Source organism: Scyliorhinus canicula, chromosome 19, assembly GCF_902713615.1.
Source record: "Scyliorhinus canicula chromosome 19, sScyCan1.1, whole genome shotgun sequence".
Taxonomy (NCBI): domain Eukaryota; kingdom Metazoa; phylum Chordata; class Chondrichthyes; order Carcharhiniformes; family Scyliorhinidae; genus Scyliorhinus; species Scyliorhinus canicula.
In genome coordinates this window covers 19,787,199-19,804,666 of record NC_052164.1, presented here as the reverse complement: position 1 = coordinate 19,804,666, position 17,468 = coordinate 19,787,199, and the positions used below count along the sequence as shown (strand labels likewise).

Sequence of the window (17,468 nt, the reverse complement as noted above, 5' to 3'; positions counted from 1 at the left end):
CGTTATGAGGAAAAGACCTTGTGTTGCATACCAAAAAATGAAATGGAATTGAAGGAGATATACAGGAACTGTCATCCTACATTTATTATTTTATGTTCATTTATCCCTATTTGTGTGTTTTAATGATCTGTGGTAGATTTTATTAATAAGTTAATTTTAAAAAATTAATTTACGGGATGTGGGTGTCGCTGGTTAGGCCAGTATTTATTGCCCATCTCTAGTTGCCCTTCAGAAGGTGGTGGTGAGTTACCTTCTTGAACCACGGAAGTTCTTCAGGTGTAGATACACCCGCTGGGCTGTTAGGGAGTTCCAGGATATTGTCCCAGTGACCGAGAAGGAACGGCAATATATTTCCAAGTCAGGGTGATGAGTGACTTGGAGGGGAACCTCCAGGTGGTGGGGGTTCCCAGGTATCTGCTGCTCTTGTTCTTCTAGATGGTAGTGGTCGTGGGTTTGGAAGATGCTGTCTAAGGAACCTTGGTGAGTCACTGCAGTGTATCTTGTACACAAGGCTGCCACTGTTTGTTGGTGGTGGGAGGGTTTAAATGGTTGTGGGAGGAGGAGCAATTAAGCGGGCTGCTTTGTCCTGGATGGTGTCCAGCTTAGAATAGAATAGAACAGTACAGCACAGAGCAGGCCCTTCGGCCCTCGATGTTGTGCCGAGCAATGATGACCCCACTCAAACCCACGTATCCACCCTATACCCGTAACCCAACAATCCCCCCCTTAACCTTACTTTTTAGGACACTATGGACAATTTAGCATGGCCAATCCACCTAACCCGCTTCTTGAGTGTTGTTGGAGCTGCACTCATCCAGGTAAGTGGAGAGTATTCCATTACACTTCTGACTTGTGCCTTGCAGGTGGACAGGCTTTGGGGGGTCAGGAGGTGAGTTACTAGCTGTAGAACTCCTAGCCTTTGACCTGCCCTGGTAACCACAGTATTAATGTGGCTAGTCCAGTTCAGTTCTGATCCATAGTAACCCCCAGGATGTTAATTGTGGGACATTCAGCGATGGCAATGACATTGAATGCCATGGGGCGATAGGTTAGATCCTCTATTGTAGGAAATGGTCATTACCTGACACTTGTGTGGTGCAATTGTAACTTGCCATTTGTCAGCCCAAGCCTTGATATTGTCCAGGTCTTGCTGCATTTGGACAAGGACTGCTTCACTATCTGAGGAGTCGCAAATGGTGCTGGACATTGTACAGTCATCTGCAAACATCCCCATGTTTGACCTTATGATGGAAGGCAGGTCATTGATGAAGCAGTTGAAGATGGTTAGGCCGAGGACACTACCATGAGGAACTCTTGCTGTTTAGCACACTGGGCTAAATCGCTGGCTTTGAAAGCAGACTAAGGCAGGCCAGCAGCACGGTTCGATTCCCGTAACAGCCTCCCCGAACAGGTGCCGGAATGTGGCGACTAGGGGCTTTTCACAGTAACTTCATTGAAGCCTACTCGTGACAATAAGCGATTTTCATTTCATATCCTGGAGGTGAGATGATTGACCCCCAACCACCACAACCATCTTCCTTTGTGCCAGGTATGACTCCAACCAGCGGACAATTTTCCCCCGATTCCCATTGACTCCAGTTTAGCTCGGGTTCCTTGATGCCATACTAGGTCAAATGCTGCCTAGATGTACTGCGCTGTAGTGTTCTATTTTCTATGTTCTATGTTCAAGGGCAGTCACTCTCGCCTCACCTCTGGCATTAGCACTTTTGTCCATGTTTAAACCAAGGCTGTAATGAGGTCAGGAGCTGAGTGACTCTGGTGAAACGCAAACTGAACGTCAGTGAGCAGGTTAATGCTGAGTACGTACCGCTTGATAGCTGTGTTGAAGACTCCTTCCATCACTTTGCTGATGATGGAGAGTAGACTAATAGGGCGGTAATTGGCTGGGTTGAATTTGTCCTGTTTCTTGTGTACAGGACATACCCGAGTAGAAGCCAGTGTTGTACCTGTACTGGAACAGCTTGGCTAGGGGTGCGGCAAGTTCTGGAACACAGGTCTTCGGTACAATTGCAGGTATATTATCAGGACCCATGCAGTATCTTTGCAGCCTTTGCAGTATCTAGTGCCTTCATCAGTTTCTTGATATCACGTGGAGTGAATTGTATTGGCTGAAGACTGACATCTGTGATGCTGGGGATTTCTGGAGGAGACCGAGATGGATCATCCACTCTGCACTTCTGTCTGAAGATTGTTGCAAATGCCTCAGCCTTGTCTTTTGCATATATGTGCTAAGCTCCTCCATCATTGAGGATGGGGATATTTGTTTAATTGTCCACAACTATTCAGGGCTGGATGTGGCAGGACTGCAGAGCTCAGAACTGATGCGTTGGTTGTGGAATCGCTTAGCTCTGTCTATTACTGGTTACTTATGCTGCTTGGCACACAAGTGTTATATCTTCAGCACATTGACACCTCATTTTTTGGTATGCCTGGTGTTGCTCCTGGCATGCTCTCCTGCACTCTTCATTGAACCAGGGTTGATCCCCTGGCTTGGTGGTAATGGTAGAGGTTGCAGATTGTGGTTGGGTACAATTCTGCTGCTGCTGATGGCCAACATCACCTCATGGATGCCCAGTCTTGAGTTGTTAGATCTACATAGAACATAGTGCAGAAGGAGGCCATTCGGCCCATTGAGTCTGCACCGATCCATTTAAGCCCTCACTCCCACCCTATCCCTGTAAACCAATAACCCCCCCTACCCCTTTAGGACACTAAGGGCAATTTATCATGACCAATCCACCTAACCACATCTTTGGACTGTGGGAGGAAACCGGAGCACCCGGAGGAAACCCATGCAGAGACTGGGAGAACATGCAGACTCCGCACAGACAGTGACCCAGCGGGGAATCGAACCTGGAACCCTGGCACTGTGAAGGCACTGTGCTATCCACTTGCGCTAACGATCTGCCTTGTTCGAAGTCTATCCCACTTTAGCACGGTGGTAGTGTCACACAACATAGAGGGAATACTCAATGTGAAGAAAGGACTTTGTCTCCACCAGGAATGTGCAGTCTTCACTTCTATCGATACTGACATGGACAGATAGATCCTCAGCAGGCAACTGGTGAGGATGAGGTCAAGTATGTTTTTCCCTCTTGTTGGTTCCCTCACCACCTGCTGCAGTCCCAGTCTAGCTGTTATGTCCCTTAAGGCTCGGTCTGTGGTGGTACTACCGAGTCACTCTTGGTGATGGACATTGAAGTACACCACCCAGAGGATATTCTGCACTCTTGCCACTCTCCGTGCTTTCTCCTCAACGTGGAGGAGTGCTGATGGTGGCCGGTATGTTGCAGTCAGCAGGAGGTTTTGTTGACCATGTTTAACCTGAAGCCATTAGACTTTATGGGGTCCAGAGTCGATGTTGAGGGCTCCCAGGGCATCTCTCTCCTGACCATATACCATTGTGCCACCGCCTCTGTTTGGATCTGTCCTGCCGGTGAGACATACCCATGAATGGTACTAGTGCTGTTTGGGATATCGTCTGAAAGGTATGATTCTGTGAGTATGACTGTCAGGCTGTTGCTTAACTAGTCTGTGAGATAGCTCTCCCAACTTAGGCACAAGTCCCCAGATGAGGGGCAGCATGGTAGCATAGATGGTTAGCATAGTTGCTTCACAGCTCCAGGGTCCCAGGTTCGATTCTCGGCTGGGTCACTGTATGGAGGCTGCACGTTCTCCCCGTGTCTGCGTGGGTTTCTTCCGGGTGCTTCGGTTTCTTCCCACATGCCAAAAACATGCGGGTTAGGTGGATTGGCCATGCTAAATTGCCCTTAGTGTCCAAAAAAGGTTAAATGGGGGTTAATGGATTACGGGGATGGGGTAGATACGTGGCCTTGAGTGGGGTGCTCTTTGTCGGGGCCAGTGCAGACTCGATGGGCCGAATGGCCTCCATCTGCGCTGCAGATTCTATGTGAGTAAGGAGGACAGGGCTGGGTTTGCTGTTGTCGTTTCTGGTGCCTGGTTCGATGCTGTTTTTTTTGTCTGTTTTTGTAGCGATTGAATCCAACTGACTGGCTTGCTGGGCCATTTTTCACTGCAAACTTCAAATGACAAAAGATGTGCTCTTCATTGCTATTTTAAAATCAGTATTTTGGCAGCTGATCTCGAGGTAATCTATTTGAAAATGAAAAGTCTCTGAAACAACAAAGGGAAGATTGCAAATGTCTTGCACTCTTTTGTACGTTTCAAGATTTTTTGCATGGACTAAAAGCTATTAAAAAGCAACCAAGTGTTAATGTATGTCGAGTATTCGATGAAATATATTTCTTAATGATCTTGCGCCTTTTTAAACAGTCTCCATAGGCAACACGTCAAAACGGACACCAACTGAGATCAATGCTTACAGACAGTTATGGCAAAATGACAGCCATGATTGGAGTAATACACCACAGAATGTCATGGCCACTGGAATCTCCAAGAATCGCACTTTGGTACTGCACTTATTTCTTTAATGCTTTCTGGTTGAATTGGCTCAAATAATTGGATTTTGCTCTCTCTCCATCCGGGGTGATATTTCTATGTTGCTCGTTTCTGGAAAAGCGATTTGATAGTAAGGGAGCCAAGGACATTTGAATGTTAGACCCACTGGTTTAATCCTTCAGCAATGACATTTCCTGATGGACAGGGAAACGGCAAGTGGAGAGGGAAATGGGGTGAGTTGGAGTCAGATTAGATACAGAAAAAGCGAAGAAGAGAGACAGGAAAAATAAGAAAAGAACATTTAAAAGAAATCTCTTGGAACAAATTAGTACTGAACAGAAGTGAGGCGCCACAGTTTTATTAGTTCTCTGTCAGGACTGTAAATCATGTCATTAACAGAATCATTACAGCATGAAATTCCGTCTCTAAATAGCTGTGATGAGATTCACTCACATTTACGCTGCAAACTCAGGGATGCTTTGACCTTCGAGGGGAGGTTGGTGACAGGTGCAACTTGTCCAGCAATTTGGGATTATTATTCTCGGCTCGTGGCACATACCATCCTCCTCCTAAATTGCTGAGTTTTTTACGTATGAAAAACAGTGGGTTCTATGACCTTGCCATCAGAAGTAGGCCATTCGGCCCATTGAGTCTGCTCCGCCAGTCAATGAATCACGATTGATCTGAATTGTTCCTCAACTGTTCCTCAACAGCTAGGGGCTGTTTAGCACAGGGGTAAATCGCTGGCTTTGAAAGCAGGCCAGCAGCACGGTTCGATTCCCGTAACAGCCTCCCCGAACAGGCGCCGGAATGTGGCGACTAGGGCTTTTCACAGTAACTTCATTGAAGCCTACTCGTGACAATAAGCGATTTTCATTTTTCAACTCTACTTTCCCTCCTTATTCCCGTAACCATTGATCCCCTTACTGAATGAAAATTTGCTCATCTCCGCTTTGAACATGCTTAATGACCCAGCTCTCTGCGGTAAACAATTCCACAGATTCTGAGAGAAGAAATTCCTATTCCTCCTCATCTCTGTCTTAAATGGGCGACCCTTTACTCTGAGATAATGCCCTCTGGTCTTGAACTCTTCCATAAGGGAAACAAACTCAGTCTTTTTTTTTTCTCCTCCAGTTATTTCCAGACCATTGCTCTTAATTTTCTTCCCCACCCCCCACATTTCTGTGAATTCTTACATTTCTTGCATTCTTCCAATATGAGATGGATAAGCTGAGGGGGGAAATGAATGAAGTGTTCATTTTTAAAAATTCAAATATGTGGACCTGCGTTTTTGACAGCCCAGGGTCGTAGCTAGAAACTGTAATTTTTCATTGACAGCTAATCAAACCATGAGATTTCATCATGAAGTGGCAGCTGATTATGCAATTAAATATTAACTTGATTCAAAAAACTTTTGTGTGTTTTGCCTCCTCCCCCCCCGGGCTCGGCCTTGTACAGCTTCTCATGCTGCCCCCCCCAATAACCCAGTTATCTTTTCTGGCTCCGACACCGACTCCCCCCTCTCTGCCCTTGCCTGCAAAATATGTCTAGACGCTGCCTGATGCTGCAGTTGGTGGGCCAACATACGACTCGAGTTGTCAACCTGTCAGACATCCCCTGCATTCTTCCTCTCACCACCTCCACTATCTTGTCTTACAGCTGCTGATGCTCCTCCCTCCTCCTCCTATCTCTATGTACCTTAAACAAAATAATCTTCCCCATGGACCATCAGGGCACACCAGAATTCACAAATGACACCAAAATCCAGAAATCAAACAGCGTCTAAACCCCCCCCCACCCCCCGCAATCGGCAACCCAGACAACAGAGTAACTTTTGCAGACTTAACTCCTGCATCCCATGCCTTCCCTCAATTCCCCTCCAGCTTATGGATCCTGATAATGTCATTGATCTCCTCCAGCATCTCAAGATAATACTCTTAACAGCCATCATGAGTTACCTAGAGCCTGGCCCGGTACAGCATCCTGAACCAAATCTGTCGTCTGTACAACACTGCTTTGGCCTTGTTGTAGCCCGCACACCTTTGCCAGCCTTGTGACTAAATCCTGATAAATCCAGAATCCTTTACCCTCTCACTCACAGAATCGCTTTGCCTTGGCCCACCTCGGGTTCTTCTCGTCCAAAAACTTGTGCATCCGCGCAATCATCGCTCGCGGTGGCCCCCCCCTGCTCTCAGCTTCTCCCTCAAGGACCTACGGGCCCAGTCGTCCAATCTGGAGCCTTATCCACACCTTCTTCTCCGCCAACCTGGTCAACATCCTCGAAACATACTTTGTGGCGCTTGTTCACTCCACACCTTCCGGCAGCCCCACAATCCACAAATGCTGTTGTCTAGACCTGTTCTGCTCCTCCACCTGGGACCGCAGCGACTTGCATAGATCCCCATACGATCATTCTGTTCAGACACCACCTTTTCCAACTCCCAGATTGTCGCCCCTTGTGCTATGAGGTACTTTTCGACCCGATCCAGAGACCCGCAAAGAGGTGCCACTGCTCCCTCACACGCCTTTGACCAGTCACTGTGCATCTCCTTCCTCTGCTGTTGAAATTCCTCCTTGATGAAGCTCATCAACTACTCCATCTGAGGCTTCCGCACCGATCTTACCTTTCCCCTCTGCTATTTTCACAACAGGTCTCCTCCACTTCCTTAGCCAAGTCTTTCACTGTCTTAGCTGGGTCTGATAGCTGGTAAACATGCCAATTCAGGGGAAAACAACTTCTCTTACACTTTCCATTCCACTTTTCTGCTGAATCTACCCAAGGCACGGATGAAAAGAGCCAAATCCAACGCCTTCAAGCTGGAGCCGCCCTGTGTGCGGCCACTCACTCCATGGCCGCCACATGGAAGTCTGAAAATCTTTCATGTGTTAATATTATGCTTTGTAAAGATATCCACAGAGCAGTAGTTTCATTGCGAGATTCTGATGATGTTTTGAACAATTTATATAACAGTCGTCTGAAGCCTGAATTGAGATCACAGTCATGCAGTTATTCCCGTACGTTTTTATGTCCATTCTTTATTTTTGGAGTTCGAAAGTGACTTTGTTTGGCTGTGGCAGGTATTGTGTCAAACATCAGCCAATGGGTTTCAGAAATGACATTTACACTGAAATGTTGACAATTGTGATGTAATCACTGCAGTTTTATCATCATCATCGTTTATCAGGAAATAACCATATATTGCATCTTAATTATGTTGTATAGTTAAAGAAATTCTGAGATAACCTTTTGTTTTCTTGTGCAGACGGTGTGCTCTGACCCTCCATTGACTGAATTTGTACAAAGGATCTCTTCAAGAAATAAAAGGCAGAAAATAGGCAGCACTCCAGTCTATGTTGGGATTGGTAAGAATTTTAATTGCCTCGTATGATGGGATGATCTTTGTTTTGTGTGGTTTATTGTACTGATCTATACCTAGTACTCACCACCTCCCACCTAAATCCAAGAAGGACAAAACGTCTTTGCCACAGACTTCAGCTGCCCCTTAGTCCACTGACAGTGTTGGTGTCTGGCCAGTGGGAGAGCTTTGACCCATTCTGCTTGCATCTTCTTCCTGTGAAGGAGGGCTTCGTTGTTCCTTTGCGTAATCGGCAAGCACCAGTGAATCTTTCATTGAAAATGAATGATCTAACGATCTTTTTTATGGTACTGGCTGAGGAATATGTGCTGGCCATGGCACTGGGAGAACTCTCCTACCTGTCTTTGCATACAACTCTGGCTCTCTTACAGTGGATGGTGTTGCAATTTAATGCCTTGTACAAAACAAATTGCTCCTCTGGCAAAGCAGCATTCCCAGCCTAGATTATGTGCAGAAGTGTCTCGAGTGAAGCTTAGAACAAAGGGACGATACAGCACAGGAACAGACCCTTTGGCCCTCCAAGCCTGCGCCGATCATGGTACCTGCCTAAACTAAAACCGCATGCACGTATGGAGTCCGTATCCTTCCATTCCCATCCTATTCATATATTTGTCTAGATATCCCTTAAATGCTGCTATCGTACCTGCTTCCACCACCTCCCGAGGCAGCTCGTTCCATATATTAATCACCCTCTGTGTAAAAAGACTTGCCTCGCACATCAGTTCTAAAAATTTCCCCACGCACTTTAAACCTATGTCCTCCAGTACTTGACTCTCCTACCCTAGGAAAGAGCATCTGACTGTCCATTCTGTCCATGCCACTCATAATCTTGTAGACACGCGAGTAGAGAATGCTGCTACTTGAGTGACAACTGCCATTTGGTCACCGTACAATAATTTAAGTTTGCCTTCTGTATTACAGATTCGGACTCTTCTGAGGAGCCTTTGTTCAAAACACATGTTAATGTAAAGTAAGTGAAACTATACAGATCTAGGGAGGCTAATTGCACTGTAATATTTCTAAAATACTGTCATCTTTATATATTGTGGGAATGTGAAAGTAGGTGATCAGTTTTGAAATACACCTGGATACATGAAGGAATTACTGATATTATTTGGACGAATTTTTGATCATCTGTGATTGGTTGTTGTCTTGCTATTTCAAGACAAGATTGTTTTGTTGACTGGTTATCCATTAGGATTTTTGTTTGTAAAATAGCACTTTTAAATTTTGTAACCTTAGTTGCCTCGCCATTTGAAGTACTGATATTCACCAACGTGTTTTTTATGGTTTCCCTAGCAAGTGGGATTTCTAACTGGCCCAGATTGTACGTGCTGGGGTGAGGGGGGGTTGTTTGAAGGTGAACAACATTCAACATCCTTACCACTTTGAGATTGTCCCGCAACTTCCAGATTTAGCACATGAGCTGATTAACATGGAAATCTTAAAACTGCTGTTTGTCATTAGCGTCTGCATAGGCTGCGCTGTGCCTCCACATCCCTGGAACCACTCGCTGATGTGGCAAGAAATTCTCATTTTCAGCTCTCGCATTGCCTTTCAAAGTATCATATAATGTTGCACCTTGTTTAATCAGCTTTAATCGTGTTTTTAACAGCAAGTTCAACAACCGTTGCTAAGCAATCTACACTATGGAGCATTGTTAAATATGTCCATTATGATTTAATTACAATCTCTTTTTAAACTAAACTTTTAAATATCACAGTTTTTTTCCCAGAATGTTTCAGCTTCTACCGTCACACTATTTTACGTCCTAATTTTTACTTTTCTCCGACTACTTTTTTGTTTAAGTGATTGGAATTTAGTGCTTTTCATTTCCTAATTGGTTGTTTGTGAAAATTCTTCAATACAATCTAGATTATTTGGACAGCATGATGACATCAGTGCAACTCCCCATTGGGAAGTCTCATTTCAATCTACTGCACAGTAAAAGGAGTAAAGTTCTTGATGAGATTAATAGATCTTCGATGTCAGCAACAAGTGACATTGCTTCCCCGCTAACTGCAACGCTGTGCCAATAAGTTCCTTATTTGCTCAGAAAGATGGGCAGCAGAAAAATAAATCAAAAGCAAAATACTGCAGATGCGGGATATCTGAAATAAAAGTAGAAACTGCTGGAAAAACCTAGCAGGTCCAGCAGCATCTGTGGAGAGCAAAACAGGGTTAGTGTTTTGAGTCCAATATGACTCATCTCTGGAACAGATGCTGCCAGACTTGTTGAGGTTTTCCTGCACTTTGTTTCTATTAAATAAATCAAAATCGTTAGTCTGGTATAATAATAAGAACTAGGAGCAGGAGTAGGCCATCTGGCCCCTTGGGCCTGCTCCGCCATTCAATGAGGTCATGGCCGATCTTTTGTGGACTCAGCTCCACTTTCCGGCCCGAACACCATAACCCGTAATCCCTTTATTCTTCAAAAAACTATCTATCTCTATCTTAAGAACATTTAAAGAAGGAGCCTCTAAATTCTAACGAGTACAATCCCAGTCTACTCAACCTCTCCTCGTAATCCAACCCTTTCAGGTCTGGGATTAACCTAGTGAATCTCCTCTGCACACCCTCCAGCGCCAGTATGTCTTTCTCTGGTAAGGAGACCAAAACTGAATACAATATTCCAGGTGTGCCTCACTAACAGTTTATTCAGTTGCAGCATAACCTCCCTAGTCTTAAACTCCATCCCTCCAGCAATGAAGGACGAAACTCTATTTGCCTTATTAATCACCTGTTGCACCTGTAAATCAACATTTTGCGACTCATGCACTAGCACACCCAGGTCTCTCTACACAGCAGCATGTTTTAATATTTTATCATTTAAATAATAATCCCTTTTGCTGTTATTCCTACCAAAATGGATCAACCTCACATTTGTCAACATTGTATTCCATCTGCCAGACCCGAGCCCATTCACCTAACCTATCCAAATCCTTCTGCAGACTTCCGGTATCCTCTGCACTTTTTGCTTTACCACTCATCTTCGTGTCGTCTGCAAACTTGGACACATTGCACTTGGTCCCCAACTCCAAATCATCTATGTAAATTGTGAACAATTGTGGGCCCAACATTGATCCCTGAGGGACACCACTAGCTACTGATTGCTAACCAGAGAAACATCCATTAATCCGCACTCTTTGCTTTTAATTAATTAACCAATCCTCTATCCATGCTACTACTTTACCCTTAATGCCGTGCATCTTTATCTTATGCAGCAACCTTTTGTGTGGCACCTTTTCAAAGGCTTTCTGGAAATCCAGATATACCACATCCATTGACTCCCCATTATCTACCTCAAAAAATTCCATTAAATTAGTTAGGCACGACCTGCCCTTTATGAACCCATTCTGCGTCTGCCCAATGGGACAATTTCCATCCAGATGCCTCGCTATTTCTTCCTTGATGATATATTCCAGCATCTTCCCTGCTACCGAAGTTAAGCTCACTGGCCTACAATTACCCGCTTTCTGCCTGCCTCCTTTTTTAAACAGTGGTGTCACGTTTGCCAATTTCCAATCCGCCGGGACCACCCCAGAGTCCAGTGAATTTTGGTAAATTATCACTAGTGCATTTGCAATTTCCCTAGCCATCTCTTTTAGCACTCTGGGATGCATTCCATCAGGGCCAGGAGACTTGTCTACCTTTAGCCCCATTAGCTTACCCATCACTACCTCCTTAGTGATAGCAATCATCTCAAGGTCCTCACCTGTCATAGCCTCATTTCTATCAGTCACTGGCATGTTATTTGTGTCGTCCACTGTGAAGACCGACCCAAAAACCTGTTCACCTGTATCTTGGTGCCTCCCACTGTGTGAAAATACAGGGACAAAACCTGATGTGAGAGCTGGTCGATAACAGAGATGTGCTTTCCCACTGCTGCTAGTAGTGATTAGTCAATCTGATCACGGTCTCTTGGCATCTTATTTAATTAACGCCTTCAGGCGGCACGGTGGTGCAGTGGTTACCACTGGTGCCTCACGGCGCTGAGGACCCACGTTCGATCCCCACTTTAGGTCACTGTGTGGAGTTTGCACGTTCTCCCCATGTTTGTGTGGGTCTCACCCCCCACAAGCCAAAGATGTGCAGTGTAGATGTATTGACCACACTAAATTGTCCCTTAATTGGGGAGGGGGAAAAAATTGGGTACTCTAAATTTATATTTTAAAAGAAAAAACGCTTCATCTCAAACATTGTTTTTGACATCCGTAATTAATTGTTTCTAAAACCCTAGCTCCACTTAACTGTCATGCCAATAATTCATTCATTGAAGTTTGAACTCATAACTTGCTGTTTCGATTGCTTCCATAGGTCTGCACTACATCAAAAACCCGTGAATAAGCAAGCTACTTCTCAAAAAGAGAAAATTGGTCAATGTGACAATGATGAGAAACCTTGTGAGGGAAAGAAATCAAAATTATCTAAGCCAGTATTGGAGGAACTGTTTTCATCAGAAATGGGTACGGTTATCTTTGCCAAACTTCCAGATTTCTTTGTTCTCATGAAGAATGAGGTACTTTATGCTGTAATGACTCTATGGGTGAAATATTCCTCTCTTGCCTGTGGCAGGTTTTGTGGCGGAAGGGAGTGGAAAATTTGGAGGGATGCCCAAAAAATCCAATTCCTGCCGACGGGAAAAAAATTTGGAATTTTCACTTACCCACTTTCATACCAAGCTGATGGCGGCATGCTTGATTCCCGCTGACACCATTTGCATGCATTACTAAGTCATGAAGCTAATTAAATGCACGACTCGCCAGAATCAGGTGGCCCCTTTCTGTCTAGCTCTGCATCAGTGGGAAAATAGACCAGTTTGAACCACTTTTGTAAATGTTCCGCACAGTTGTTGGCCTTCACTTTTAGTCATGTCTTCAAGGTGAGTGCAACATTCAGAGCTTATCTGCAGTAGTGCTGCCCAGTGAAACACTACACTGGTGTGAATGTAGGATTGCTCTGCTTCCTCTAGGCTCGGCCCAAGTTCCATGTTCCAGAGAGCCCCAGCAACACCCGAATGAAGAGGTTAAACCTATCCAACGGAGGTTACTCACACGACTCATGATACTGGGTACATCGTCCTCTGAGTTACTCGGAGGAGCAATGCACCGCAGTGTATAAGGAAATACGATTCATTATTGAGCAGACCTTCGGCAACCTGAAGATTCACCTCCGATGTTGGACCTGCTTAGGTGGGGCTCTGCAGTATTCTGCACAGAGGATGTCCCAGCTCATTATTGTCTGTTGCAATCTTCACAATCTGGCGAAGGGGGAGCGGGCGGGATGGGGGTGTTCCCTTCTTTAAGGGAGACAGGAAGGAGGCTGCGAGCTTCTCAGACGTTGAAGGGCAGGAACCTGAATTGGGAGTTGTTTCCAAGTAAGGATGCCATCGAAGAAGCAGGACGTGGACATGTGGCAGTACCACAAAGAGAGCCACATAATTCCAGGAAGTTTGAGGTGCAGGCAACAGGATACAGCCACATTCCTTCTGTCACTTAGTGTCATTCTAGTGGACTAAAAGGGCTTTGCAACCAGTGACATTGAGAGTACATTCAGCATTCAGACTTGTACCGCCAATGCTCATTATTCACTGGCCCCTAATCATTGGAAACCTTGCATCGGTGCGCTTTGAGAAGTGAAAGACTTGATGCAGTGGTGGCCACCTTTGAGGAGAAACATTTTGTGGACATTAAGAAATGCGCATGGTTGAAGAGAGCATCACTGTTGCAGGTCTTGTGTTTTAAAAAAAAAATTTAGAGTACCCAACTCATTTTTTTTCCAAGTAAGGGGCAGTTTAGCGTGGCCAATCCACCTATCCTGTACATCTTGGGGCTGTGGGGGTGAGACTCACGCAGACATGGGGAGAATGTGCAAACTGCACACGGATAGTGATCTGTGGCCGGGATCCTGCCCGCATCCTCAGCATCGTGAGGCAGCAGTGCCAACCACTGCACCACCGTTCCGCCCTAGGTTTTGTCTTTTGACACAATTACATCTACCTCTCCAAGGCCAGTGAGGATATCGAACTGCTGTGGAAGTCGTATGGACTGAACGTTAACTGTTTCTCCACAGATGCAGCCAGACCTGCCCACTTTATCCGGCATTATCTGTCTTATGTGAAGTATGGTTGCTAACGCATTTTGCATACATTTTTGTAACAAGTTTGACACATCTCCCTGACGTAACACACAGATAGAGTAACTACCATGAGTCAGCTACACATCACATAATTGTGAGACCCATCCTCACAATAAGAGGGGATATAGATGCATATGCATGAAGCTTTCAAATGACTACACCATTTTCATGAACAGCAAATTTATTTACAAAGGTGCATGATATTAACAATGATTAAACACCTGTGACCAGAAGTGATTGCAAAGCTTCTTAATTTTTCTGACACGACTGCTATGTCGAGGTGCATCTTCGACATCCATAGCAGAAGGAAAGGTGGTCTGCTAACTGGGTGCGGCTTGATAACTTTGGCAAGTGGATTTTGGAGGATGTCGGCTTGCTTTGGATGTCCTGTCTGGAACAGGTGAACCCTCCTCGGCCTTGAGGTACAGCTGAAGGTGATGCAGCCATGGGCAGAGGGGATTGGCTAAGGCTGGACACTGTTGGAGTCATCTGGGTGATTGGCCCTGGGACCTCCAACTGCTGGTACTCCTCCCTGTGGGTGTCTGAGGACTCTTGCCTGACTCTGAGGAGGGAGGGGGCACCTGGAGGGAGGTCACGGCTCCCTGCTCCTCTCTTGCCTAGCCACAGATGGATCTCAACAATGCCTGTAGTAATGGAATGCAGGTCCGAGCGCAAATCTGCCAGTATCTGCTGAACCAAGGTTTCCAAGGCGGTTGCCACCCTTCCCATGTAGACCTCGAGACACTTGCATGTCAGGGCCATGACATTAGATCATGGACGGACCCCTCTATCCTTCACTCTATTCTGCTGACTGCCTCTTGCAAAATGTGCCGTTGCCTGTTATTGCAGCTCCAGCATGTGTGAAATTACCATTTCCAGAGGCTCCTCATCCAACTCTGATTCAGCATGTCGTTGATCTCCCGCAATCCTTCAAGTTCCAGAGACCTGGCCAAAGATGCCTCCGACTGCTGTGAAGACATGTCTGTGAGATGTTCCCCAGAATGTGACCCGGAGCGTACTCTATAACTAGGACCCAAGAGGGTGTGTGTCTTTGAATTATTAGGAGGTACAGGTGAATTCAGTGATGAGTCTTCTAATGGCTTCTGAGCTTCCTCATCTAACATGGGCTGGAGCTCTGCACCTGCTCATGCCTGTAATAGAGGAACAGATTTGTCCACCTTGCCATCACCCAATGGGATCAAATGTGCATCCACCATGTTTAAATGTCAACCGAACACACATTCACTCTGTCCAGCCCAGCTGTGTGAAGGAGATGTCTCCAGATGGCTGCGCCAAAGGAGAAAGATGCCCTGAGGTTTAATCATGACCCCCTGAAGGCCATCAGTACAGTTCGTCAACACCCGGGGGGCTTCAGGAAGCCCACCAATCGTGCCTCGCAAGATTGCCACCATTCGCTGATAATGTCAGCATACGATGATCTCATGGAGGGCTCATCTGTAATAGTTTGCTGGGAGAGGCTGATCTTCCTTTCCCCACAAGAGTGATCTCTGTTTTCATCCACCAATGTGGAGGCATTCTCTAATTATGCTCATGATGTCGGCTCTCCCTCTTGTTGTGGTCAAGCTTGACCTGCTTGAAGACAAATGGTTTGGATGTTAAGAGACAAGATGGAGGATATACTGGGAAGAATGTACTCCAGCTGTGTGTGCTGAGAATGGAGTTTGTGCAGCATGATAGATGAGATGCTGCTGTCCATGTGCCCATGAGACAATCTGTGGTGAGATTTCCCCAGTAATATGGTATGAGATTCCTGAGCTGCATAACCCTTTGAAGGTATGATGCGTGGGAGACTGGAGTGAGCTGACTTACCTGGTCGAGCAGATGAAATCATTAATTTTCTTCCTGCACAGTATGGCGTTTCTCAGCCTCAGTTTCTTGCCTCGCGAGGCAAGATTGGTGGGCTTCCTGAAGCCCCCTGGGTGTTGACGAACTGTACTGATGGCCTTCAGGGGGTCATGATTAAACCTCAGGGCATCTTTCCCCTTTGGTGCAGCCATCTGGAGACATCTCCTTCACACAGCTGGGCTGGACAGAGTGAATGTGTGTTCGGTTGACATTTAAACATGGTGGATGCACATTTGATCCCATTGGGTGATGGCAAGGTGGACAAATCTGTTCCTGATTTGCCACATGATTCAGAGAGACGCTCCTATATGCAAAATTAATGAGCTGCCGAGCGTGAAATCGGGTGCATTTCTTTTTAACCCCCTAGCCCATCAGCCAGTGGGAGAAACGCCGCACAACCTGTCTGTGTCAGCACTTCATTTTGCGTCGACACTTTGTTTCATAAACGGAAAATTCCACCCTATGAGTCCACAACATGTTTTTATAAAATATTGAATTCACGCAACTTGAAACTGTTACTCATGTGTTTTGAGAATGCAAATCAAAATAATTGTTGGCTAAATAGTTTTAATTTTCCATGTTTTTCATTAACACATTTGTTTTCTTGTATTGCCATTCTTCTCGTGGTCTCCTCCAAAGACCCACTGGTCTTTCCAACTTGACCCTTGAAATTATGATCTTATGCATCACAGTATATAACCCCCACTGAATCAGGGCCAAGTGATTGCCTGGTTGAGACACAAAAACAGATTAAAAGCCCATGACCAAGTAGGTAAAAAAATTAGGAAATTCCTCTCTATGCCCCCTTAGGTGGCAAAATTGAGATGCCCTGCTAAACCTCAATTTATTAGGCGATGAACTGATTGTTTAGTTTAAGATTTGAATAAATAATGGCTCACTGGTTACTCATCAATCAACTTCAACCATTGACCTAATTTCACTATTTTAGAGGGTGATTATTATTAATTGAAGGAAAAATGGGCATTTCTTTGTAGAAGCTTTTTTTTTTAAAAAAATAATTTTTATTAGAATTTTTTACAGAAAATATAAAATATAACAACAAACAATGAAATGCAACAAAATAACCCATAACAACTGTAACACCCCCCAAACCGTATCAACACATGTATCAGATCCTCCCCACCCCCCCAACCCCAACAAGAGAACTTAAAAATAAATTAAATAGACAAACATAGTCATCGTCCCCCCCTCCCCTCCCCGCCGGGTTGCTGCTGCTACTGTCCCAGTACCCTATCATTGAGTCAGAAAGTCGAGGAAAGGCTGCCACCGCCTAAAGAACCCTTGCACCGATACTCTCAGGGCGAATTTGACCTTCTCTAGCTTAATAAAACCCGCCATGTCATTGATCCAGGTTTCCACGCTTGGGGGCCTCGCATCCTTCCATTGTAGCAAAATCCTTCGCCGGGCTACTAGGGACGCAAAGGCCAGCACACCGGCCTCTTTCGCCTCCTGCACTCCTGGCTCCACCCCAACCCCAAAAATCGCGAGTCCCCAGCCTGGCTTGACCCTGGATCCTACCACCCTCGACACCGTCCTCGCCACCCCCTTCCAGAACTCCTCCAGTGTCGGGTATGCCCAGAACATATGGACATGGTTCGCTGGACTCCCCGAGCACCTGACACACCT

The 17,468-nt window shown here is 45.5% G+C and overlaps 1 protein-coding gene across 8 annotated transcripts in view; it reads left to right on the top strand.

The window, feature by feature from the left end:
• Positions 1–17,468, top strand: part of LOC119953900 (breast cancer type 1 susceptibility protein homolog) — a 94,974-nt gene that overhangs the window by 15,546 nt on the left and 61,960 nt on the right. For all 8 annotated transcript variants that reach the window (XM_038778542.1, XM_038778541.1, XM_038778540.1 and 5 more), the window contains 4 exons: positions 4,315–4,451; positions 7,704–7,803; positions 8,739–8,787; positions 12,135–12,283. In XM_038778542.1, the coding sequence (XP_038634470.1) occupies positions 4,315–4,451; positions 7,704–7,803; positions 8,739–8,787; positions 12,135–12,283 (435 nt within the window). The remainder of the gene's footprint in view (positions 1–4,314; positions 4,452–7,703; positions 7,804–8,738; positions 8,788–12,134; positions 12,284–17,468) is intronic.